Below are 27,844 nucleotides of genomic sequence, written 5' to 3'. Positions count from 1 at the left end.
AATTTAGAAGAATATAACCTCTATAATTTTACAGATTTTAAAATTTTCTAGTTATGATGCTTGCCATATATTATGCAGTTAGTTTTACTAGCTAGGACAAAACCTGGTTGTGAAAATTTGACCAAGTACTAAAATGCTACCTTAATTTTCTTTGTACTATAGACAGAGTTTTATTGGCTCGTAAATTTTACGGAATTATTAATTACACTGTGTGTGGGGTATATACGTGTGTATATGATGAAGATATAAAAGACATGAGTCTAACCCTTTAAGAGCTTACATCAGACATAAAGACATAACCAAGTCTTATGCATCTGCTAATTAACATTTATACTAATTACAGTAATAAGCCAACTTAGTTACTTGGATCTAAATCTCCTTTAATCAGATTTCTCTTCGCTGTTTTGTTCATAACTCTGATCGTCATAAAATTACTTCAAAATATCAGACATAAGCTTGCTTAAGCCAACTTAAGCATTTTAGATTTTTACTGCCCGAAAAAGGCTTTCTTTGGAAAAAGATGGGAAGGAAGTATATTCCAACAATATCAGACACATAACTTCTAAAAGACTTGCTATATTGCTGAAAACTTTTCTGTAGGCAAAGTAGGATTCTATTTTTAAAACTCCCTCAAATAAGTCACTTATATCCTTAGGAAAAATTAATTTAAGCACTAAATAAGTGAAAAAGCTTTTCATTTCATCTGAGTATACTAAGCTGGACTTAATTTAAATAAATAAATCATAAAAACCCAAAAACTTCAGATATCAAAACATTTATTCCCCCATTTCTGCTTTCTCAATTAACTACAGTAGGAAGGAAACCACAGGGGAACAATAAAAACCTGTATATGAAATTCTGATTAAATAGAACTAATGAGAGGCTTCAACTCTAATGTTTTATTTCTCTTAAAAAAAAAAAAGTGCTCAAAGCAAAATGTGAAAATCTGGTAAATCTGGGTGGTCAGTACATGGATGCTCACTATATTATTTGCATACATTTTTAGGAAGATAAAAATATTTCACAATCTTTAAAAAGTTTAAAAAGCATTATTAAAGGAAATAATCAATAGAATATTTTTAGTGAAGCTGTTCCCTGGAGAATAAATTTTGAGTACAGTTCAGGGACGTGGCAAGTGATTTACTATGCCTTTTCCTTGCAATCTTTTTTTTTTTTTTTAAGATGACTGGTAAGGGGATCTTAACTCTTGACTTGGTGTTGTCAGCACCACACTCTCCCAAGTGAGGTAACTGGCCATCCCTATATAGGGATCCGAACCCATGGCCTTGGTGTTATCAGCACCACACTCTCCCAAGTGAGCCACGGGCCAGCCCCTTTCCTTGCAAATTTGGTATATGCCACTGATCAATCACACCTCTTTCCTAAGCCTAATCACAAGTTTCAGGATTCTTTGCAAAGTGCTTCTGGAAAACAATAACAACTGACAGAATTAGCAATTCAACATGGAGTCTAACTGCCATTTCTGGACAGGCCAAATTTCTAACTATGGTAATATCTCAGTTAATTGGCATGCTTAAAGACTGGAAATCTTCTGGTTAATTACATTTTCTAGTACAGATTTTTTTAAAAAAATTAATGCCTATCACTGCAGAAATACAGGAGTGAAAAGGCTTTAATCACAGTATAATAAATATGCACAAGACTAGAATGTTCGCTCATGAAAAGTCATATTCTCCATGTCCAAAGTAGGCAGTTGGGGCTTTTTTCTCAGCTGAAATAAGGAAAAAGGATGTCAAGAACACATATTCTTAGAAGCTGAGATAGTTTCTACTAAAAAAAAAAAAAAAAAAAAAAAAAAAAAAAAAAAAGGATAGCCTTTAAGCATATTTTAATCTGAGGACTGCTACCAACCACAACATCAAGAAATTAACTCTTTGCTTCACAGAGCTTAAAAAAAAATCTCCAACAGAGAAAAGGTCCCCTTTTTTGATCTCCTTTTAAAATATAGAGAATATCTGGACAAAGCCAGACCTAGGTATCCAAGTCATGTTTATACAGCCTATTAAAATGGACCAGTATCTAAATTTTAGAACTAAGTATGAATCTCCTTTGAAAATGCAGTATTTTTTTTTTCTGTCCTTCCTGCCTATTCACACTTAATAGACTTAAAGCTAGCACCCTTCTTCCTAAATTCTGGAATTGCAAAATTTTGGATACTATCTCAGTAACAAGGAAAGAATCTATCTGTAGTTCAATTAATGGCTTTTTGCCCTTCTAGTTTGTGTCAAACTGCACACCCTCAGTAGGTGACAATATATTCTCTCTCAATAGGTGGCTCAATATGTAGTGTTAGCAAAACACTGCTATTATGTATCCTTATAAGTAAATTTTAGCTATTCTTTCAGATACAATGTTCAATTTACACAAGTGTGAATAGGTTTTAGGACTGAACACACCTGGAGCCAATAGGTCAGAAAATGTAATACAAGGCACTGAACGAAAGCACCTGCATTCAAGTTCTTTAACAGGTAGTTTATAAGCAAGTTAGTGAATGTATTGTGGAGTTGGGGGAGGCTTTCTTTCATTTTCTGTTTGCTGCATGAAAGAGTTTTCAAAAAGTTATTGAAAAGACCTCAGTGTTACCTAATCTAAGCTTAACTATATGTGAGGAAACTGAGGCCCAAGGTCTCAGGGTCATAGGGAAAATTTATTATCAGATAAACAATGTTCCAATTTTTTTTCAAGATTTCCTTCAGTAAATAGAATTTTGAGCTTCTCCCAACCTATACTCATAACTAGTCATTGTAGGACTCTGATTCTTTAATCTTCTGTGATATAGGTCATTTTGCCTTCTAACTAGGTCTCATGTTTACTACTCTTACGTTCTTTCCACTGTACCACTTTGCTTCCCTTTCCTATGTGAATTGCCTAATGAAGCTTCTGTTGCTTAGAATTAATCTATATTTTATAAATGTAATGGCTAACAAATAAAAAATTGTACATACCCTATGATCAATGGCCTCCTTGCTATTCTTTTACATAGCAAGAAAGTTCCTGCCTCAAGGTGTATGTACTTTCAGCTTCCTCTGTTCATGAACTCTTTTCTCCAGATATCTACATATTTCACTTACTTCCTTCAGGTGACTCAAATGTCCCCATATCAGAAATGTCTTCCCGGGCCGGCCCCGTGGCGACACCAAGCCAAGGGTTGCGATCCCCTTACCGGTCACAAAAAAAAAAAAAAAAAAAAAAAAAAAAAAGAAATGTCTTCCCTAACAACTTGATATAAACTAGTAATTTTCTACTTTCCTTTGTCTTTTCCAATATGTATCACCTCCTGACATATTAAGTATTTTTTGTCTGTTTTGTTTACACAGAATATAAGTTCCACACAGTTCAGACATTGTAAGTGCTATAACCCTGAGTGCTTAGGACAAGGCCTGACAAAATAAGCATTCAATACAATGAATGAATACTTAAAATGTGTATCTGATAAACAATAAAGAAATATATCAGAACTGTAATAGCTGTTAGAATGACAAGATTATTCAGTCCCCACCCCCTGATTTTATAAATGAGTTTACATTATTTGTTTTAAAAGTATTTGAACAACCATTTGATTACAACAAATTACCAAGGGATTTTAGACAGTATGTATTTCAAAATAACTTTCAATATATTTTTCATTGAAGCCATTTTTAGACAGGCAGCTAGTAAGAAATATTCAATTCTCAAACTTCTAAGATATTAAAACTATTCCTCCATCTTAATACACAGTTAGAATATTACTGCATTGACTTGGAAGTTAAGCAAGAATGAATTTAATCTTAGATTGGTGAGGCAGCCCTAAAGAGGAAGGAAGAATGGAATTTGGTAATTGATAAGTTTCCTTTTCCTCAAACAGATTTCTACCCAGTAGAAATCTGTGTCATTCAATTCAGGTTCTCAACATGACCAGACAATTAATTGTGTACAGATTCTAAACAGCACTAGTTTGAGATGCTACAAGAGAAAAATGATTTAAGATTATTCAAGTTTGAAAAAACAGTAATATGCAATAATTTGAGGACATTCAGGTTCTACTCTAGAAATAATGAAGACATGTGGCATTTATTTCCCATATTTAAAAAACGTAATATCCTTGTTAAATATTATCAGGATGAGCTTATAAGCTGTACTCATTTTGTTTATTACAAAACTTGTCAGATTGTTATCTACTTTCCCCAATAGGTAATTTTATAAGAGGTGCTTATACAAGAGACTTCAAAAAGTTCATGGGAAAATGGAATTAAAAGAAAAAGGATGACCGGTAAGGGGATCTTAACCCTTGACTTGGTGTCAGCACGCTCTCCCAAGTGAGCTAACCAGCCATTCCTAAGGATCCAAACCCACGGCCTTGGTGTTATCAACACCACACTCTCCCAAGTTAGCCACGGGCCGGCCCTTTCCATGAACTTTTTGAAGACATCCTCATAGTCCCTCAAGTTAGCTCAAAAAACTTTTTAAAAAAATCAATAACTTACCAATTGAATAGCTGTACCAGAACCTAACTGCTACATCTAACAATAAATAGTTGTACAGGAAAGCTTATTCAAATTTTAAGTTGTGGTGCTAGGACTTTTATCTCTACTGCAACTGGAGCACAAAAAAGCAGATCTAAGAAGAGTGATGAAAAGGGGTTTAGGGTTCAGGGAGTAGATAAAGATCTAGGTCAGTAAAAGCATCTTGTAGTGGCATAACTTTTCCTTCCTCCCACACCTAGCCTCAAAGGTTGCCTTCTGTACATCCCATTCCACTTCCTATTGCTTTCAACCATGGTTTCTTGCTTTCTGCCTCAGTGCTGATCAGAATACGCTGCTTCGGGCCGAGCCCGTGGCGCACTCGGGAGAGTGCGGCGCTGGGAGCACAGCAACGCTCCCGCCGCAGGTGGGTTCGGATCCTATATGAGAATGGCCGGTGCACTCACTGGCTGAGTGCCGGTCACGAAAAAGACAAAAAAAAAAAAAAAAAAAAGAATATGCTGCTTCACAGCTTCTCTCCTACTCTGCTGTGCCTGAAGGATACAGGCCTTTTAGGTTGTTTTCTTTGCTACCACTCACCTAAATGTACCAAATGTAAATAGGCTTCTTCCCCAATCAAAGCAGATGGCTTGGAACAAGTCACAGCTGTCATTGTCAAAAAAGAGCTAAAGAAATTAATAAATCATATTTTTAAAAGATTATCCCAGAATGACACTTATTAGCATTAATAGCTAAAATACAAGAAAATGTGTTATGAATATGCCATGCAAAATGAATACCAAACTTTGAAAATAGATCTACAATTTATAGTAAATGAAGATCATCTATTTAATGGTTGATTTTTCATCTTACTATACATATTTGAATGTAAGGTTTTGATGCCAGACTCATATATTAATAACTAAAATTTATTTGGTACTATGTGTCAGATACTGAGTTCGAACATTTTATTATTATTTTTCATTTTCATAATAACCCTTTAAGGGCTTATTATTGTCTCAATTATAGATCAGAAAACAAAGACTTAGGGAGGTGAAGTATCCTGCTAAAGGTCACCACAGCTAAATCAATGGTGAAACCAGTCTCTGGACTCCAAAATCCATGTGTTTAAACATCTATATCATGTTGCTTGCTACACATTCCTATATATAGGTTAAATTTTATAAACAACTCTAGTGCGATTATCCAAAACCAAACTCCTATTCTTTTCCACACATCTGCTCCTTCTCAAAAGTTCTTTGTTTCAGTAGATGCCACTTACCTAGCTGCTCAAACTAGTTAGTCTTCATAGATTCCTGCTGGTCCTTATCTTCCATGCCCTACCTATCTCCTAAACCTTCTAAAATCCATCTATTTCTTTCTATAGGCTCTGCCATAATCTCAGTCAGGCCTGACGTGCATGAGACTGAAGCAGACTTGTCCTTGCATGTTCACTCTAATGATTAGAGTCTATTCTCCAGATAAGATATAGCTGAGTAAAGTGGCAAAGGAATAGACTCAAATTCAAAAAATAAGGCTCATGCAAGTAATGTTTGATGTTATCAGGTTTCGACATCTGAGACAATCTTTTTGAGGTAACATTCCTGTTACAGATTTTAACTTATTTTTCTGTATCCTTTTCCAGCTTTCCATTCCATTCCTCTCCCAGACACTATCTTGCTAAAAGACTGTTAAGTAATGCTTCTGTAGCAAAACTCTCCCCGTTTAAAAGACATTTACCTGTTTATGAATGGTTTTGAAAATTGTGTCAACAACACAAACCACTCTTTTTTTTTTTTTTTTTTTTTGTCTTTTTTCGTGACCGGCACTCAGCCAGTGAGTGCACCGGCCATTCCTATATAGGATCCGAACCCGCGGTGGGAGCGTCGCCGCGCTGCCAGCGCAGCATGCTACCGAGTGCGCCACGGGCTCGGCCCCAAACCACTCTTATATACTAATATTGAATTCCTTTTCCCTTCCAAAAAACATACCACAACATGAGGAAAAGGCAGGCACCCCTTTCTCATTTACCCTATAAGGATTTTATAAAATTTGAGCTCTTTGGCAAAACATCTAATAGTAATAGCACCTTTTTATAGTTACGGTGTTTTCTATTTTTAAAGTACTTTCACATACAATTTCATCCTTCAGCAGTCATGTGAAGTAAGCTTTATGGTTATTATTCTCAGATTAGAAAACTACTCAGAGACACTGTCATGTGGCCCAGGTCATAAGGTTACTATGCAGAGAGCCAGGATGGATCACTCAACGAAGGAACTCCCCACTCACTGCTCTTTCCACTATGTATCACCGCCTGTTTTTAAAAAATGTTTTAATTTATAACGTGATAAGAGTTGTTTTCAAAAATAAAATTTCATGTTTTTCCTTAAAGTATCTTAACTATAACTTAATTTATACTGTATTATAAAGGAGGGAGAAAGTAAGACCTAACTGAAGAAGAAGGCCAGCACAATTCTACTTATTTAGAATTTCTGTGTAAAAAACGATCCAAAAAAGATAAATGAAATATTTCTTTTCTTTCTTTCTTTCTTTTTTGGCAGCTGGCCAGTATGACGATTTGAATCCTTAACCTTGGTGTTACAAGGCCACTGTAGTGGACTGAATTGTGTCCCTCCAAAACTCACTGAAGCTTGAATTGTGTCCCCCAAGTTTTATGTAATGGAAATGTGGCTCCTACTGTTTCTGTTAAGAAGGTGGGAAATCCTGTTATGGTAATTGAAAGGTAGAGCCTCGAAGAGATGACTGGATTGTAGGACTGTGCAGTAGTGAATGGATTAAAATGGTAATCAGGGGTGTGGTTCTGAGGGCTTTAAAAAAGAAGAGAGTCTGTCTTTCTCTCTCTCTGCTCTGCCATTTTCACAGAGTGATACCCTGACATCACTGTCACCACCACCATGATGTTCACCAGCTGTGTTTCCTGGACTTTGTACTTCCTAGCCTCACAAAGTATAAGCAAATAATTTTTTCTTCTTTATAAAATACCCAGTTCCAGGTATTTTGTTATAAGCAACAGAAATAGACTAATACAGCTGTGCTCTAACCAACTGAACAAATCAGCCAGCCTCAGTATTTCTTTTCTTATTGGAACCAATTAAAGTAAAAATCCACAGAAATCAAGTTAAATCTCTAACAAAAATTGTAACCACATTGTAGCTCATTAAAATAATCGCCCAGAAAATAAAGATAACTATGACACATAGAAACAAGCTGTGAAAAGCATGCACAGAAAAGACATACTTTCATTTAGAACAGCATGCTTCAAACTAAATTTGCAGGCAATCTAAAGAGAATGTAAAACATATATAAAACTTACCTTCTTTGCAATTAAATGAAATACACATTTATAGAAAACCTGCTGTCCTTTTTTTGGTCAGAACAAGCCAACAACAGCAAGTAGCCATAAATTACAATTAATATAAAAGAAAAATTTAAGAGAAAATGGATTTGCTAGACTCGTATTTTCAGTCTCAGTGTCAAGAAATGAATGATTATTTGCAACGAAGTTGGCAAGAAAGAAAACTGAGCTAAAATTTATCAATCTTTTAAATGGCTTTTCTAAATATATTTTTTCTTTTTAAGGGAGAAAACTTCCTGTAGTATTTTATACCTCTTTTCTATATTTATTTTTCCTGTTCACCTTGAATGTTCAGACTTCACAGAAATAAGACGGATTTTTAAAAAGTACCTTTGGATTCACTAGTTCAAATTACCATGATATTTATCCTTTGTTAAATCAGATAGTATAGATAATGAAAAGCCAAATAAGAGATACAAGAAGAAAGTAACTTAGAAGGCGACCAACTGTGTAGCTTATTCTTACCTTGGCTGTTTTTTTCACGGGTTGACATTTTTGCTGGTTGAGACAAAAATGACAAATCTTACAATAAAAATTGGGCATTTTCTTAAATGACTACAGTAATGCACTTTTCTTTGACTACTATGAACTAATAAAGTACACTGAATAAAAATAAGTCAATATCCTTATCAATTAACAAAAATTAAACTGATGTAGAAGGAGCAAAATAATATATTTTTTAAAAGATTTTTAATTTACCTTGGTTGATGATGACATCTTTATGCCTAAAAAAGAAATTCAAAGAACACATTTATTTTATAATTTCATATGGCTGACCATTAGAATCACCTGAAGAAAATGTAAGGTTCAAGCCTAGGCCACACCCTAGATAAATCTCTAAAAGTGAAATTCAGGCATCAGTATTTTTTAAAGTTTGTCACTGGTTTCAAATACTAATATACACAGTTTTATAAAATAATAAGTGTCCCACAAGATCACCTACACAGTGAAAGCATAAAAAGAATTTATGAAAAATATTCAAATCTTATGGAATTATTGAGATTTATTATCTGAGTTTAGGGAGCATTAACAGGAAGACATGGCTTTTCTCAGAAGACTTCAAAGAAAAAAATACACTAAAAAAAATATATATATGTTATAATATAGATTTTTTAAAAAAAGATTCAAACCAGACATATATAATTGTACATGTAAACATGACAGTTACAGAATTATTAATTTTCAAATATAATGGAGAAAAGCATAATACTTACTTATCTGTATTTTTTATAACTTTTGATATTAATTTTGATGTTGAAGCTATTCTCAATAATTTATTACGACTATCATCTGAATTTTCCCATGAATTCTGTGACTTTTCAGCTGTTGGTGGTCGTCTTATGCTAAAAGAAACATATAAATTTCTTAGAGAAAAATCCTGAGTAGAAGAGACATAAAATTGACAGTTTAAATAGAACACAAAAGCAGCAATTAACATTTCCTTAAAGCTAATCCAGAAAAGAGAAGAAAGGATTAGTTGAAAGGCTCTGGCCTGGATGAGTAAAGGAGTTAAACAAGGCAATTACCAACTCAGTTTTGTAATTTTCAGTATTATTCAGAAGTTTCACTAGAATATTACCTGATTAAAAAAACCTGTACCTTTCTTGTTGTCAGAAAAAAACCCATAGGCTTAAATCTGAGTAATATTTTTCATAATTTGCAGTTGCAAAAAACCTATATTTTTCATAGCTATTGAATTACAAGGCTGCCACTTTCATTTTTTACAAAGTTATGCCCTCATGTCATTAAATTACATACTGTACAAATAATTTCTGAATAAATCATGGGACTAAAACTCTTGTTTATATCTTTAGAGGTAATTTTACCCATGATCAGAAATAAACAAGATTTAACACAAGAATGTGGCATTATCAATGATGATTCCCTATATTTATAACTAAATATTTTTGATTTATAAATGATTTTTTGGCTGCATTGCTAACTATCCTGAAACTCATCCAGTCCTCAATACTTTTTGCAATAGTATATCCAAAGAGCAATTCAGAAGGGCAAGCACATTTCCAGTAGACCTAAAGAAGCTGAAAAAAAGACTCTGGAACCAAGAAGATACCAAGTCAAATCAGAACCTTAAAGAGATTGATTATAAAGAGCCATCTTTAACCACACACAATCCAAAGCTGCATAACATGAATAAGCTACATCCAAGAAAAACTCCACAGGAGACCGGGCAGAAGAATTATAAACCATTTAGATAGCATAAGAATCTACGCGAGACACACAAAGCATTTTGGAAATGGGAAACATGCATCAATCACATGAAGGGTATTTTGATTTCCTAAATTTCCACTAGAGACTTGACACAAAATATTAAACCGATCAAATAAAAATTATTATAAATCTTTTAGGAATGATTGTCATTTATTTTACTAAAATCCTAGCCAGTTCTGGGAATGAATTTAATAGTTTTCTAAGATTTCCAAGCAGAAGTAGGATGACAAAATATATCCATACCTAATCATAAAGCTTGAATCAATGTTTCTAAAACAGGCAAATTTAATTAAGCTGGTCTCAGTATTTTATTATGAGGCAGCTATAGCACTGAACTCCCAGCATGCAGGTTTAGATCCCCAATTTAGGCTCATACACACTGTTAGAATGTTTCTCCCTTCTCCCCCTCTCATAACTTTAAAATATTAATTATTACGAACACAGAGAGAAGCCCTCAAGCAAGCCTTTAGCATAGAAAAGACCAGGTGAAAGGGATTAATTTCTCTACTCAAGCAAGAACTTATCCTCCCAAGACCCAAAACTGAAACTGAGCTGTAGCCGCAATGAAGAGCCATTTGTTGAGAAGGGCCATTGTAAGTTGAAGGTTGTAATGATGCCAAAAACATGGTGAGGATAATTACACATTGCCATTTTTCTATCCATGGCTATACATTTATGCATAGGTATATATAAATTTTAAAGTATTCTATAATTTTATTATAACAGTATTGTTTTGGTTTTAGAGTAGGTTATTTTTTCTGCCTTCCTTTCATCAGATTGTTTATAACAGTTTTTTTTTTCCCAGTGTTAACTGAGAAATTTTGACCTTAAATCTTTATTCCCCAATGTGCTAAAATATAGATTATGGCAATGAAGGGGGAAAAAACCACCAGGCTTTTCTCTTGGAATCCATGGAGAGCCAACTTTTTCCCAAGTCACAGAATTTAGGTATCATTACAACCATTCCCTAGCTCTGTACTCAGGGACAGTTTAAACCTTTTGGTGGGAGCAGAATTCTTGCTTTCTGGAGTTTGTCTGTGTATTTGGAGAGGCTGTGAAGAGGGCTGGGGAGAAGGTGATGTTCGAATTTGTGGACTTTGATCATTAGAATGAGAGTCCTCTTTTTTTTCTTTCTGTCCTTGTGGTTTTTCTTTCTTTTTTTCTGTACCACTGTAAAATAAAGTATAACATGGAACAACACATATTTAAACAAACAAAAAAAAAATCAAACGATAGAAAAGTGATTATTATATAATTCAAAACTCTAAATCATAGAGCTATCACAATTTACACTGCTTTCATTCAATAAGGAAAAATATTTCTTTGAAAACTCTGGAAGCTATTAAAATCTTCAGTGAAGAATTTGTAAAAATTCTAAGGCAATTTATTCTATGAAGATTGCCCTTTTGGATAGAAATGGGCCTCTAATGAATTTCGTCACCTTGGCAGATATTGGGGGACAATATAAGCTCTCTTAACTGATCTCAATTTATCCAAATCAGAGTATTGGTAACATTTTCCATTGCCTGTGTAAAACATACTGATTGATGCCCAAGGCATACTAAATGTTCATGTTTAATAGGTTATTCTCTAATTCCTGTTTCTTCAGTGTATACTTCTGCTTCTGCCAATTGAATTTTAAATTTACCAAGAGTAAATTTAAAGTAAATTTCCCAAACCTGTTTATGCCAGTTGTAGTTATTTTAATTATGTGAGCTAATTAAACACACACACACACACACACACACACACACACACACACACACACACACACACACACACACACACACACACACACACAAAAAATATACACAGAAAAAAATTGCAATTTCTATGAAAACTAAATTGAATGCTCTGGAGAGACTAAAAAGAATTACTAAAAAAAACTTGTTAAATTTAGTATAGGAGAGAGAATTTAAAAAATCATAGAGAGATGGGTTCTCACATATTGTTTTGCCAGAGTTTTAATTTTCTTACTCTGCCTTAAAAAATAAAACTAAGAATTATAAGAAGTTATTTATGAGTGTAGTTCGTAAAAGACAGTCAAGGAATTTGATCAGACACGCATACTTAGAAAGGGGGTAGGAGGCTTGGCCTTTCATTAAAAAAATTAGCAAATGAATATATGTGAATATATTTTAAGTTAAAACAAAATATTTAAGATATTTACATATAAATTGTTATGATTCCGCACTTTGACTCTTTTTCTTTTTAAAGCCTACGGCACCCAGTATTCCCAGGCAGTCTCCTATCCAAGTACTAACCATACCCGATCCTGCTTAGCTTCTGAGATCAGATAAGACTGGGCGTCTTCAGTGTGGTATAGCCATAGACTGCACTTTGATTCTTAATGAAACCACCAGCCTTCCCAATTACACTGGATAAGAATACTTAACGCTTTTGACAATATTAATTACAAAGCAGATGGAATATAGACTTGAACTCCAGTGCTGAAAAGGTAGAAAACTATCTATTGTCTATAATTCTTAATCAAAGGACATTTTGTAATTTGATTATAAGGTACATAATCTATAATAAAGTATGTTCAAGGACATTTTTAACAAATATACACAGTATGTACAATTTAACTATCACATTATAATAGTTAAAAATGTATCATTTTGACAGTGACATTTCTTAAACTGATTCAGTTCTGGTAATTTCTGACTTCAGACTGTCCCTTGACTATCTACCTACTTAATGTTCAATTAAAAAAATATGTGCTAAGAAATACAATTCTACCTTACAAAATCAGATTAATTTTGAAATTTAAAAAACTGAGTTAGAAGTTACTTCTTTCTTGTTGGTCTTCAAACTATACTGAATGCACACACCACTACTTTTATGTGGGCCTAGTACAACCTAGAAGAGATTTTCCTTCTGGGTTATTTAAAAGCAAACTACAGAGCCCCTGCATCATAACATAACAAACTCAGCTGATCTTAGATTGTTGAATTACTATTGTGTGTAGTACTAAACACTACACAGCAACAGTACAATAGCTATGTAAGAAAATGGGCTGAATCCTAACTATTACTGGATGCAACATGGAAGTTTATTTAAAATTTCCACCATGAGTTTTTCTTCTTATAATCTGTCCTTTTCTCCTGATGGTGAAGCACAGGTAATAAATTTTGGCATCGTTTGGAGGGTAAAGTCTAGACTCTGTAATAATGACTTCACAGACTGAATTTTAGAAGTAATATTAAAAGGGCTAGAAATCTTACTATTTCTTTACCATTACAAAGCCAACTGTTTGGTTAAACATCTATAAATCCACAGTAACAAATACTTCAGTCACTGGCTTAAGTTTATTGAGGTAAGCATTTTCTATCAGTACACTGTTACACATTATCCTATTACTTATGGGTTCTCTCCACTCATTCTTTGAAGAAAATAGTTGTAAGATTATGTAGTTGATCTTCTATGGTCTCTCCAAACTCGATATGGAAGAATTTGCTAGAAATTACAACAAAGGGGAATAATCCTGAAAGCAATTTTATTGAAACAATAAATTAATTAATTGATTGATGGAAAGAATATATAGAACCCTCCATAGCTCTCCTGCTCACCATCCCCCAACATGCAGACACAAACACACATAACATAGTACTATAATATTTTGAATTAAGCCTTAATTTTATAGTCATGGTTAAAGAATAAAAGTTATAATGGCATTTAACCTCCCACAAATGTAGATTTATATCAGAGAATCTATTTTCCCCTAAAAATGCTATATCAAATATATCACTTGCTATATGGAAAATTCACTTACGTAATTTCATGATATATATTACAGTTATCTCTTCAATAAATGCTTCTTAAAAGAAACAAAAAGAAGCAAAACAAAACCAGGAAATAAAATTGCTTTCTTTCAAGGGCTTCCTCACACAACTGGACAGGTATGATGAATATAAACTGAGTGAGCATAGGCTAGATATCCCTACATTCACAGTTAAAAAATACAAAGGACATGCTCACTTGAATTCCTTAGAGCTCTATTTCATTTATTTTTCAAAACTAAGACTGATTTATAACATTCACACAATTTTTGCAAAGTTAGGTTTTTTCCCCTTTACAAATGGGTACCTTTTAGCAGCAGATGAAAGTGTTTCTTTTCTTGCAACTGAGACAGAGCTGGTGTGACTTGGTTTCCTGTTTGCACCACTTCCATTGGTTATACAGGACATGGAAATAGCTTCTCGAAGGCCTGGCTGGCCTAAAAATAGTTAAGAAGAAAAATTTTTATGTCAAACTTTAAAATATTTCTTAAAAATTGAAGTTTAAAAAATTACATTAGCATTTATTACTTGTGAGCAGATTGCCCCCATGGTAGGCAGCATATGATATTACTGTCTCAAGATGTAATCCACTACAACAGAAAGGCCATGCTGAGTTGTTAAAATGCAGTTAGGCTTATTCTCCTAACTAAATGGTTTGCTCTCCACACAAAGCAGCTTTAAAGCACATGATTCAACATTGTGCTACAAGTAAAACATAAATTTTAAATCCTAAAAATCATAAAAGTTTAATCCTAGAATGTTAGTCTATATAAATAAAGAGTAAGTATATAAAGTAACCTCTTTATATACTTACTTGCTTTCTCAACTTATATAGTAGGAGGGGAATAAATGTGTGATGGGTATGTTAGTCTGGTCAGAAAGACTCAAAGTCACAGGATAAAACAGTCACATCTACTAAGTTTAGTTTTATTTAAAGATTTGGAAATAGAGAATAATTTTGAACTTTTGGACGTGCATGTAAGCAAAAAATCTAACATTTTGATTTGGACAATCTCATGTTTCTTTGCTTCTCTTCATAAAAGTACACCTTTTCTAACATGCCTCTCTTAGTTTACTCTCTCACTAGCCCCTTTATTTTCTTCACAGTCTTCATTACCATTTATAATTATCTATAACTCTATCTGGATTCCTTGCTCATTCTGTGATTCTTGTATACAGCCCCATGCTTAGCACTGTGGCTGGCACACAGAAAACAATGTCAGAATGACTAAATGAATGCATCTTCACCACCATTGCCTCAAATTTCTCTTTCTGGATTATGTTTAGTTTATCTCTATTTTCCCTTCTTGCAGTTTTACCCCTCTCTAAGGCATCTCTACATTATGCCGGAATGATCTTTCTAAAACATGCTACATGTCTTTGAATTTAATATTCTGCCAATTGTAATATGCACCATTGTATTAAGTACCACTAGAAAGAAAGAAGTGTTTCTTACAAGAACTACCAAGACACCATCAATTGTAAGGTATTACAATTTTAGAGATGTTAAAATGCAAAAAAAAAATAGGCATCTTAGAGCAATGAATTACTGTAAATCTGCCCATCACTCTAGCTTAAAATACTTTAATGGTTCTCCATTGCCCTCAGGATAAAAACTAAATTCCTTAGCAAGGCATAGGAAAACCTTTCACTATGGGCCCTACCTACCAGTCTAGGCTCATTTCTTGACACACCCAACCTCACACCCTGCGCTTCAGTTTATTCTGAACTCCTGATCTAATTTACTCTTTTGCACTTTTACACCAGGATGGTCCTTTTCTCCAGCATATGCTAGTCTCCCCTGCTTGCCTAAACCAATATGTACTCATCATCTATCCACCCATCAAATATTTACTCAGGATCTATTATGATCCTAGCTTTCGGTTTACAAAAGTGTACAAGGCAGCCACTGAAATCAAAGAGTTCAAAATCTTGCAGGAGAACCCCCCAGGAAGGAAATCATGTAGTAAGTACAGGGACAGAGTTATATCAACAGAGCATCATGAAAATACAAAGAAAGGTCACATAATCTTGAAAAGATGATTAGAGATAAAGAGCTCAAGGAAGGCTTCCTTGAAGAAATACAGAAGAGTGGTCTTAAAGGTAAGTAAGAAATAGCTTGTTGAAAGGGAGATGATAAGCTACTGGGATCCTATTCCAGTATGTGGAAAGGAACAGAAAGACTATAACGCAAAGTGGGTGGGTGTATATGTAAATGTGGCACTTGGTGGGTGGACAAAAAGCTCTTCTGGTGTGGCCACAATGTAGAACAAGAGAGGACTGAGTCTAGATAGGAGAAGTAAGCAGGATTTAGATCATAGTTTATAGAGGAGAGAGAACCACTAAAGGGTTTTAAGCTTAAAAAAAAGACAGTTCAATTTACGTTTTAGAGAGAACCCTCTAGTGACTATGTGAGGAACAGATTTCAGGGCAGTGGTGTAGACATAAGATGACAAGGACCTGAAACAAGACCTGAGTAGCATGAATAGAAAGAAGGCTATTTAGGACTTAAAAGATGTCAAATTCAGTTTTGGGACATGCCATACTTATGAATTCTGAAGGACATACAAGTGGAACCATTGAGTAAACAGATAATTCTGAAGGGTAGAAGTCTAAAATATAGATAACAACTTGGGTACTGGCAGCAATAACTGGCTATTAGGACAAGGAAGGCAGAGGAGTGCTGATGACTCCTCCAGCAAGGAAACTTCAACCCTAGTTTGAGTTAGGTATTTATTCTAGGTGCTCCCATAACACCCTAAATTTATCTTTTTAAATACCACTTACATAGTTTTGTAATTATTGACTTGTCTGTCTTCTCACTTTACCTGAGGTTCTTTGTGGGAAAAGGCAGTGACTTTTATTTCCTTATCTCCAGCACCTAAAGCAGTGCCTAGTACACTGAAAAGATGAAGGAAACAGACAACTGTCAACGCAATAAGTGGTACAGAGTAATATTAATTATCAAGCATCTACTATGTGCTAGGCACTGTCCTCGGTATTTTATAATTGTTGTCTCCTTCAATCTTCATCACAATCCTAAAAGGAATTAAAAGAAACTAAAAGAAATTGAAGAAACTGAAGCCTAGAGAAATTAATTACCATGCTCAAGGTTATATTGCAATAGGCAGTGAAATCAAGATTTGAGTCTACGCACAAGGACTGGTAAATAAGTACAGAGAAGGAATAATTCTGCCTAGTAAAGAGTGTTTTGAGCTGTGCGAGGACAATAGACAGGAATCTATCAAATGGGGTGGGGGGGAGAAAATTCTAAGCAGAGAACAGCACTAAGTCATCAAGGTCCCCAGATACTTAAACAGCCAGAAAAGACCAAAAGAAGATTTTCATGGTCACTTTCAATCCTATAGTTTGAGATAACTCTTAGTACTAAGAATCCTTAGTATTTGGATAAAAGCATGAATGATATTCCAGGGTACAGGAAGTGAATTAAGTAAAGCAGAGGTAGAAAATAAAAAAGAACTGTGGGTGAATGCTTGTTTTTTCAGCTGAGAAGTCAAAAGCATATTCTTTGAAATTTAGAGTATTAGGAAGTTAACTGAAAGGAAGAAACAAAAATGATTATTGCAGTTACACAAATTTATAACTGGAATGCATCATTAGCTCTGTGTGTGTGCGTGTGTATGTGCGCGCATACGCGTATTTTCCCACCCTACCTCCCCAGGGCTTGGGCATTATAAAGCCTGAGCCATAAAACTCTCAAAGACTAGCCTGCAAGACTTGGAAGAAACAGTGACCTTCAGAAACCAAAGGTACAAGAATAGTTCTATTCTCAACGGCAACCAGGCTGAAATAAGAGAAATTTAGGCTAAAAGGTCCTAAACCATGGAAGGTACAAATTTAATTTTAATCACAGTGGAAACCATCATAATGCCAGGGTTGGAGGCCAATGAAAACTTTTATACTTATAGCTCACTTTATCAAGACATGAAACTACAAATCATTATGGTTCATATTCCTTGCAGGTGAACTTTTTGACACTGTAGTCTGACAGTTCCTAAATATGAATGAATTTCACTGTACTCTAGACTTGCAAAGTAATTATTAGAGACTGCTGCATATTTCAAAGTTCAAAATCTGAAATCCTTGTGACTCTCATATGTAATATTCTCTTATTCTTGTATTATCTCAATCCCTCCCTCTAAAGCAGCAATTTTCTTTTATCACAAGTTCCTGTTTCTATAACTTTCTTCTTCCTGCATTCAATTTAACAAGCATTTATTGAGAGTCACCCCACGGCCAGCTATGTTAGTTAGAAACCATCCTTGCCTTCAAATAGTTTATTATATAGCAGAAGCAACAAATATACATGCCAAAAAAGATGTACAAATAAAATTTTTAAACAATTCCAAGAAACAAAAAATAGAAATATAATTTTCAGTAAATAATTTGAGGCTTTAAAGGATGGGCAAAATTTTGATCAGGACTGAAGGGCAGAGATGGTCCATGGAGGAAAAACTCTGGTTGATCCTCAAATTCTTTTATTTATTTCAGCTTTCCTGTTACATACTTCACAGCTCCAACTGTATACCTCTTCCACTCTCTTCATTTTCAAGCTCCCTGCCACCTTTTTCAATCTGACGATTACTTTGCTTCATTCTTTGAGAAGATTGAGGATTACATGTACTCCATCAAATTTTATCTTCTCCCTTTGGAATTATATCTGTACACTTCTCATTTCCTCTTGTCTCACAGGAAGATGTACTCAGTCCTTTCAACTTCTGGCCACTAATTTTTTAAAAGTATATTTTGAGGGGGAAATGACAAAGAAACAATTGATTCTCATAGACACTGTAAATGATAATTGCTGCCTGGTCTGAGCAATAGCCACCAATATAATCCTATAAACAAAGAGCAACTTAGAAGTCTCTGAGGTATTGCTGAAATAATGAGACACTCCTTCATCCTCTACCACAGTTATCAGTCATTATAGTGCGAGGGTCCAACCAGGGAAATTCACACCTTCCCAATCTGATTAATGTAATTTACTTATCAACAGCACTTACAGCAAACCTATGACAATCCCTGCCTCCTCCCAAAAGTTATTTGGGGTAGGAACCACATGATACAGATTTGGGCCTTTACAGTATCCCAGATTTTACATAATTAGGAATGTTTCTTTCGAAGAACTGACCCCTATATTTCAATTTTGCCTCTGGGTTCTTTCATTTCTCAAGTGGCAACTACAATGCTTCATACCTTTGGTATACCAGCAGTTTCCTGGTTTAAATGACTGATTGCCACCTTCAGATATATTTGACTTTTTAACTTCTTTATCATTGTATACTAACAGCTTGTCTTCATATAATGCCACTAAGCTATATTCACAAATTACATTCATCTGGTCACCCCAAGGGTCCTAATTGGTTTCCCAGGCGCCAGCTGTGACATAATTTGTCTTCCTGGCAGTTAAAACTGCCAAAATGTTCCCTTGGCCTTCCATTTTGCTCCAAAGTACAGGTAATTTTTTTTTCTTTTGGCAAGAATTTAGTTGCAACTGGTGCATATATTATGACCATATGTCGTCAAAAGGAAAGAATTCTCTGACAGAGGAGAAGGTATATGAGAAATTTAAATGACTGGCCACCTTAGAAACTATTGAGAAAACTTTCTACCACAGTTAAGTGTCTGGCATAGTATAATCAAGAAAAAATGGTGCTTAGATTTTAATACTGCGAGTATGCTGGAGAAGATAAACTAAAAGAAGAGAACTAAAGATACTGAAATGACTGGTTAGGTGTGTTTCTGATTTTGGCATTTTACTGAGTGGCAATACTACTATGAAGTGACATAGAATTTTATTAAGCCATTAGCACACACATCATTAACATTTAATTTTAGCCATACCTGAAGCCAAATCATGTCCCTCATATCACCACCATCTAGCTAAACTATGAAATAGTTGTCTTCAGCAATATGGAAGTTGACATCCTTTAGCTTCATAAAAGATCTCAAAAGTATTTATTTATTCATAGGGGTTTAGTCTGATCTCTAAAGAAAAATCCTCTAGAAAATGTAAATACCTTAAGATGATACTGATCAATGTCCTGTCAATAATTTATGTGAAAATAAATACTATAAATTCTAATTTCCCAGGGAAATCCACAGTATCAGAAATAATTTTATCTTTTAGTTGAAAGGAAAAATACAAAATCCTACAAAATAATTTAATTAAAAAGTACTTTATAAAACCTTCATTTATTTGAAAATGTTTACTCCAAATTTTCATACCATTAATATTCTAATCCTATTTAATGTCAAAACTGATAGTTGACCTATTTTAGGCTATACACAAATGCCAATACTGAAGAGTCACTTAATATTTTTTCCAATTATTTTCTATAGTATACTATATATAAACTACAAAATTAAACTGTTTAGAGTTGCCAATAATAAAATTATAAAACTTTAAATATGTATTTCTCTTGATGTTTTAGTGTCAATACTGGAAAACATAATTGGTCAGGCAAATTTTTCCACTAAAGGGAAAGAGAGTAATTAATTCTTAACAATGAATTACACTTAACTGTAAAATAGTTATTTTCCCAAGTCAATACTTCCATCAATCCATTTTACAGACAGCAAGTCAAAGCCTGTGTCCAAGATAACAAAGCCATTCAAAGAATAATCACTAGTGGACCCCATTTCAGAATGTAACCATAGTAGCATATTTTAAGAATAGCAGTAAAAGTAAACTTATAAAATAAAATTTTAGAATCAATTGAAATAAACTTAGTATCTCTCTAATAAGATTATTAATAAAAACTAAGAGTAAGTATGTGAAAAGAAAAAGTTCCAGTGTAGCAGCTACCAATGGCTCTATTGGTTCCAGAAGTTAGCAAAACTGATCCCAGACTCACTTTAGAGACAAAGGAATTATGAATAAGGACAACCAGAAAAAGTACTAGAAAGAACACTTACAAAAAGTAGTTACTGGGGAACAGGAACTATAGCTATTTAATTATAATTGTATTTCATGACACTGAGAGGTAGACACTAAGTAACTGATGTGCCTTACAAACTATCGTGCATCTGCTGTGGGGGTGGGAGGGGGGAAGCAGTCTTTAAGTTTCTCTTACATTTTGAAGAATTTTCTTTAAGAAATACCTTAGTAAATAAAAAATGAGAGAAAACGTCTTTAAACTTTTCTCAGTTAACATGATTACAATGTGCTGTTGCTTTAGCATAAAAATTTTTAAATGTTTCTAAAGACTAAAACAAGCTATTTAAAATAAGCTTTAAAAAATGTTATAGATGGCTACTAAACACTATCATTTTCTATTACAGGACTTAAAATACTTATACAGACTCAGAAGCTGAGGGTACATATACCAATTACAGATGGGAAACTTATTCATCCCTCTCTATACAAAGTTTATCCTCACTATAAAGACCATATGCTACATTAACTGATTTGGCTCCTCACTCTCACTAACAACTCCAAAATCCTCTTATAAAAATCAATTTATAGCCAAATACTTCTTTTTCCTGGCTTGATCTCAGGAGCCCTCAAGGTTGGTTCTCAAAAATATAAGAAAATTTAAAAACCACAATATAACATTATTAGTCAAAGTGATTTCTATCAAGTTTTCTGCCACACTCTCAAGCCTCTTATCCCTTGTCATTGACACATTTATCTTACTACCACTAATGGAAAACATCAATCCTGCCTTCTCTAGTCTAACTCTCCACGGTACACATCTAGGCCTAGAGTGCATAAGAGTGGGAGGTAAAGATGGACTTCTGGTCAAGATGGTGGAATAGACAGTCCCCAGTGCCACTCTCTCCCACAAATCAACTAATTTACAACTATTAAAAAGGAATGACAGCCAAGCTTGGGCTGCTAGAGCTCAGGGGAAGAGGAGGAGAGACCTATGGAATACACAAAGGCAAGAGAAGCCACAATGAGAGAAAGAAAAAACTGCTCCACTTCGAGCCCAGGCTACTTCCAGGCTGGAGCTGCTGAGCACGTGGAGCAGGAGCTGGCAAAAGCCACAGCTGTGCCCTTCAGATGAAGTTGCTTGGAGCCGGCAGGGAAGAAGAGGGCCTTGTTGGCCCCCAGGCCAGCAATACCACTAATAGGGTTCCTGTGGACCCACAGAGGACTGAGGATCCACAACAAATGGAAAAAAGGAGCCACTCAGCGGCTGGTGAGTCATCACAAGGGACTGGCGCACAGCCTGTCCCATGGTAAGTGTTTGCAGCACAGGCAGTGAGAGAGATGGGCCCACTGGGGGGACACTGGGACACAGCAAGGACAGCTGGTCTGCTTCCCAATCAGTGTAAGACCACTCAGAGGAGACTGGGCAGGAATACAGAATTGCATGGAGTGCAGTCTGATGAAAAGACTCAGTCTCAGACTAGTGTGTCTACACAACCCAGGTGCACTGGACTGCGTGAGAGCCGGAAGTACCTATAAAGTCAACCATTAAAACTTGAGCTGCACAAAAAGCCTTTCCCAGGGAAACAGCAGCAAAGCAGCAATTTAGCTCAAGCACTGGTCCCCACGGGAAGTTCCCCCACTTTAGAAGTAAGCAAAGGACAATAAATTAGTTCCAGCACAGAGTTTAAGTGGTGGGAACAGCAAATAATCCAACACAGAACTGAACAAAAAACCAGAGTACCCATTGGGGCCCATTTGGGGTTGTGAAGTATGGAGCCGGGGACCAGACCCTCCGCCCACAACCAGGCACACTGCCAGGGCCACAGGACCCACCCGGGGTCCTGAGGTATGGAGTTGGGAGCCACCAGCAACTAGGTAAGGAGCATGCCAAAAACATCACCTCCATCTGGGTGGCCCACCACAGCCACCACAATAACTACAGCTGCTCTGAAAGTGGCTAGATGCCACAACCACCATGGTCTGACAGCCACTGGAGTGCACTGATACAAGGAGAGCCACCAGCAGAGACCAAAGAAAAAAGGATGTCTCTCTCCACAAAGATCATTCCAGAGAGACAGAAGCATCTGCTCTACGATAGTATTGGGGGACCTAAACATACCTCTCAGCATTGGACAGATCATCTAGGCAACAGATCAACAGAGTGACCATTACTCTTTCAGAAGGAGAGAAGAAATCTAGGGTTATCAGAGGTGGGAGGGGGAGCTAGAAGGGGCTGGGGAGAGATTGGACAAGGCGCATACAGAATAAATACGAATTGTAACAATACATATGCAAGTAATATTGATTTTATCAACATATGTCAATGTTGAACCTCCAAAATATGAATAATCAATTATGATTCAATAAAAATAATAAATAAATAAAGTGGGAGGTAAAAGAGAGGAAATCATAAAACCAAGCAGAATGATGTCCCCACATTCCCCGCCCCCATAAAAAATTTCCCACTTGCATCAGCATTTCTTCATACATCCACAGTCTTCCATTCTCCACCCTAACCATTCCAAACATTTATTCCCTTTTTTTCACCACCCTGGATCTGTCTTACTTTCTTAAAGGGTATCACTGTCCCCTGAGGAGAAAGTGGTAAGGACTGAAACTTCCAGCCGTGACAACTGTGAATATCTATCAACCTCTACTCAGTTTTATCTCTTCCATTCTATCTCAGAAGTAGTAGTCCTCTTTCTGTTTAAGACTAGTTTCCCACCTGTTCTAAGATCCCTTCCCAAACTCTCAGAAAACTTGTTTCATTACCAGCATGCTGTACCCACCCCCAATATCATCTTCCTCTCTGCTGCTCTTTTGTCCCCAACATAACTTTATGTTCAAGTCTATAACATCTTACAAAAGAAATTAAAAATAATTAAAACTAGTCTGTAATTTAGCATCCTCTTCCAGCTACTACCATCTTACCTTCTCAGGCAAATTTTTTGAAAGAGTGGCTATACATATTTGCTGCTTTCAATTCCACAATTCTCCTCAACTGCTGCTTCTCAAAATACTGGAATTTGATTTGCAATCCTAAAATCACTCCACTAAAATTGCTTTTGGAGAGGTTTCTAATATTCTCAGAAATGCAAAATCCAATGGTCACCTCTCAGTCTTTGTTTTATTTGACTTCGCTGTAGCAGGTGGCAACATGAATCACTCTTTGCTATGCTGAAATGCTGGAACTCCTAGTGGAACTATCCTGGGCCCTTTTTCCATTTTACATCTTTCTATGGCTTCAGCTGTCATCCATAAGCTGAACATTCCCAAATTCTTATTGCTAGACAAGACTAGCATGAGCACTAGACCTGTAATTCAGCTCTCTGTATGTATGTATCTATATACCATCTATACCTCAAACTCAGCATTCAGAAACTGAATTCATAATCTTTCTTCTAAATGTGTTTCTCATATCTTGGTTAACTGCACTATCTCCTACCAACCTAGAATCTGGGAGTTATGTAAGACTCCTCCCTAGGTTAATAATTTAAATTGACTTATTGCAGTAGGGAGGTAAGCTAATAAACATCCTCACTTTTCCTTCCCATTGCCAAAATGGGAATAATCATGCCTCTCCCCATCTACTCTACCAAGAAATCAGTAAAATATATGAAGTGATATGTTCAAATGCTTGATTGATGTGATAGAATTCTAATCTTTCACAGTGGTTGAAAGAGGGGAAAGGCCACATTACATCTCCAAATTCAGGGAAAAAGGGTCCTGATGACTGTTTCTCTCCACCTTGAAAACTCCCAGTATCTGGATGTTGTAATTTTCATGTACTGGCGCTGGCAATAAGTTTCAGAGCTTAAACTAATTTCTTCAGGATTCTGCTAACTAATGATCACAGAGGGCTTAGAATAAAGCTATTTAAACTATAATAATAAAGAACATACTTTCAGAATTTCTTGAAAATAAAAAAAAATGAAATAGAAAACTATAATCACAAGTAATCCAAAAAAGAAACTAGTTTTATAGTCTCAATTGTAATATTCAAAGAAAATGTTGCAAAAAGACTTCTTATTTTATAACACAATTACCTTTACTTGGGACTGATTTTTTCACTGAGGCCACATGATCTTCAGAGATTGCAAGACGTCTTAAAACATCAGCCAAAGCTGCCTTTAGCACAGTGATTTCATCTTCTTGTTGTTGAACTCGTAACTCAAGAGCTGAGAGGCGATCTTGAACATCAGAAGTACTTGCAGCGGAAACACTATCATCTATAAAATAAATATAGAACATTTAAAAAATAAACTGCTTGAGAAAGAATCTCTTTCTGGTTTAAAAAAAAAAAATTCTACCAGAGAAACCTTTTAAAGGATGAGAAAAACAAAACACCGCATCATGTTTACACAGATTAACCTCTACAAAGATTTTCACAGCTATTTTAACTCATTTAAAATAATACAAGTAGGGCTGGACAGTTAGCTCAGTTGGTTAGAGCACCGCCTCATAGCACTAAGTTCAAGGGTTTGGATCCCCATACCCTGTACTGGCCAGCCACCAAAAAACAAACAACTAAAATGATAAAAGTTAATAAATTCGACAAATAATTAAATTGACGAAAGTTTTCCCCATGATCGAAGTTTCTCTATTTTTATACCATCACCTTAACTGACTTTCTCACCAAAATGTTCCCTAAATACATCACTTTGTAGACATCTAGAAACTTGCAAGAGAGCAAACTATTCAAAGTATCCTTCTTAATTACCACATCATTATCATACTTCTCTAAGAAAATAAAAAAGGAATACAAATCAGTTCCATTTTGCTTTATGAATCAGACAGGGAACCCACCACCTCCAGCATCAATGTTCAGAAAGCACTCTTTATTTTTGCCTTTACTATTTTACTCTCCCAACCCCAACAAAAGGTAATACTGCCATGTAATCAGCAAATACTTTTTGCTGCTCCTTCTCTCCCCCTAACATCCCAACCTCTCTAAAAAAAAAAAAAAAAGGTATGATTTCTATAAAGCACATACCTAATGTTTGCCTTAGGTAATATAACAACAACAGAAAGACTATTTAAATAAGGTTTAGCTATAAAATAGCAATTACAAACTATTTCCACAGCTACGTAACTTTAGAGTACATTATTTGTTGGGTCAATCAGAATCAAAATGTATATCAAAAAATCAATTGCTACTGGTCAATTCACTATAAGCAGGAAAATTCAGGGAGAAATAACTAACTATAAAAAGACACCCTTGGCTTACACTGAGGGGATATTTTAGATTCTAACATAAGAGTTGTTTGGATCAGAGTGAGATAATTTAAACTGGGGCAGTCATTCAGACAAGGCACAGTATGCCATTTTTCTCATACTGAGATAATGTGCCATGGACCTTCTTAAGCAATTTAATTCAAAGTTTGAGTTGAGTTAAACAAAACCAAACCACCACCCTAGCATTTGAAAACCAAAGCTATTACCATTACATTATGGAGCAGTAATCAATATTCATATTTAAGATCATATATGCCAACTGACCTCCCAGGCATACATGTATACTCTCTTCTGCCTTAAAGGTATTTTAATGACAATCTTTGAGAAATACTGGTATCAAAGGAAAAGATGGGTTTTATCTTTAATTTAGACTTCAAATTTTGGTTCCATATTAATTAGTTACATTATCTTAAGCGAAGTTTTTTTGTGGTTTTTTTTTTTTTTTTTTTTTTTTTTTTAGCTCTTTGAGCCTCAATTTCTTCAACTTTAAATAAGATTGTTCTGAGGAAGGTGCCCAGGACATGTACAAAGCACAAAAAGTATGATTTGGAAGCTCTGGGCACATTTGTTACATAAAGGCAGATGTGTCAAATTCTGAGATGCTTAAGAATATGACTGGTAAGAACAATTCAGTTTTCATCTTAGAAATTTTTATATTTCAGTCTTTTTCATTTCCACGGCAGTCTAGTTGAATTCTAGCTGATCCACCCTCTTTATAAGTGTGTTAGCCTATGGTCACTATTCTTTTTGCTCAGAATGCTTTCCTATTCTCCTTCTTCTGATAGGATGAAGAACAGCAGCAGCTCTTCTCTTTTGTGAAATTCCTCCATTTTTTGAGGTCCTATCAGGACTGTCAATCTATGATGCCTCATTCCCCCCTCTTCTACCCCATACTATTAGGTTGAACCATATGAAATGACCTTTTAATTGGTATAAATATGACTATTAGCAATTTCAATATATTATTATCACCGGAGTGCTTGTGACATATACTCTGGGCCAAATGATATCTTTCCTAATTTCCCAAATTAGAATTGTAGCCCTTTCTCCTTCTTGGTTCACCGGCTGTAAGGATACAGTCCTAAGGCTGTCAATAATAAAGACAGTCCTGAGTTCCAGTTCTAGTCTCTGAAGCCTTGGACATTCAACTTTGAGAGCTAGTCTCATACTCCTCCCAGCTAATTATGTAACCTAATAAATTCACTTTTTGCAAGCCATCACTTGTAAGTCAAAGGTCCTGATTAAGTCAGTAAACTATATGGATATGCCTTTCTAAATGTTCTCAATTTATGAAGAATGAACTATTAAATCTTTAAATTACAGATAAAAATCACAGATAAAGTATTTATGTAACCTGTTTAATTATTCTGGGAAGGCAGCAGAACACAGCAGAAAGATTATTAGATTATAATGCCAAGGTTATAGTCCTAGCTTTTAGTACCAACTTGGTAACTTTTACCTTTGATAAGTCACTTAACTTTTATGAACTTTATTTTTTTTAAATGACTAAGGTTTTTATTCTGTGAAACTTGAGGAGTCAGGTGATTCAGCTTGTAAAAATCCTACCACAACCTGAAAGATACTGTGTGATAGGACACAAAGACAATTTTTCAAAGGGCATAACAAACACAAAGTTAACTATTAACAATGACCTGCACTTACATTGTACCTTTCATATTTATTATCTTATCCCCCTTCTTCACACTATCTATATTTTCTACTTGAGGAAATAGCTTGAGAAATTAAATAGCTTGCCCAAGGTCACCAAACTAGTCTTGATATCTGAGACTCAAACACAGGACTCTTGACTTCCAATTTAAGTGCCCTTTATTCTACTGCACACTGCACTCTAACAATAATC

The 27,844-nt window shown here is 35.1% G+C and overlaps 1 protein-coding gene and 1 pseudogene across 2 annotated transcripts in view; both read right to left on the bottom strand.

Annotated features, from left to right (window-relative positions):
* EML4 (EMAP like 4) overlaps positions 1 to 27,844 on the bottom strand; it is a 165,109-nt gene that overhangs the window by 57,244 nt on the left and 80,021 nt on the right. The window contains exons 2-7 of one of the 2 annotated variants that reach the window (XM_063079052.1): positions 24,795 to 24,977; positions 14,155 to 14,284; positions 11,062 to 11,235; positions 9,051 to 9,179; positions 8,536 to 8,561; positions 8,302 to 8,334 (exon numbers count right to left, since the gene is read on the bottom strand). In XM_063079052.1, coding sequence (XP_062935122.1) covers positions 8,302 to 8,334; positions 8,536 to 8,561; positions 9,051 to 9,179; positions 11,062 to 11,235; positions 14,155 to 14,284; positions 24,795 to 24,977 — 675 coding nt within the window. The remainder of the gene's footprint in view (positions 1 to 8,301; positions 8,335 to 8,535; positions 8,562 to 9,050; positions 9,180 to 11,061; positions 11,236 to 14,154; positions 14,285 to 24,794; positions 24,978 to 27,844) is intronic. The other variant, XM_063079053.1, reaches the window with a different exon arrangement.
* Positions 12,281 to 12,399, bottom strand: LOC134363507 (5S ribosomal RNA; annotated as a pseudogene).

This window comes from Cynocephalus volans, chromosome 14 (assembly GCF_027409185.1).
Source record: "Cynocephalus volans isolate mCynVol1 chromosome 14, mCynVol1.pri, whole genome shotgun sequence".
Lineage (NCBI taxonomy): Eukaryota > Metazoa > Chordata > Mammalia > Dermoptera > Cynocephalidae > Cynocephalus > Cynocephalus volans.
Note: the sequence above shows the minus strand (reverse complement) of the source record. Positions and strands in the feature narration are given on the sequence as shown.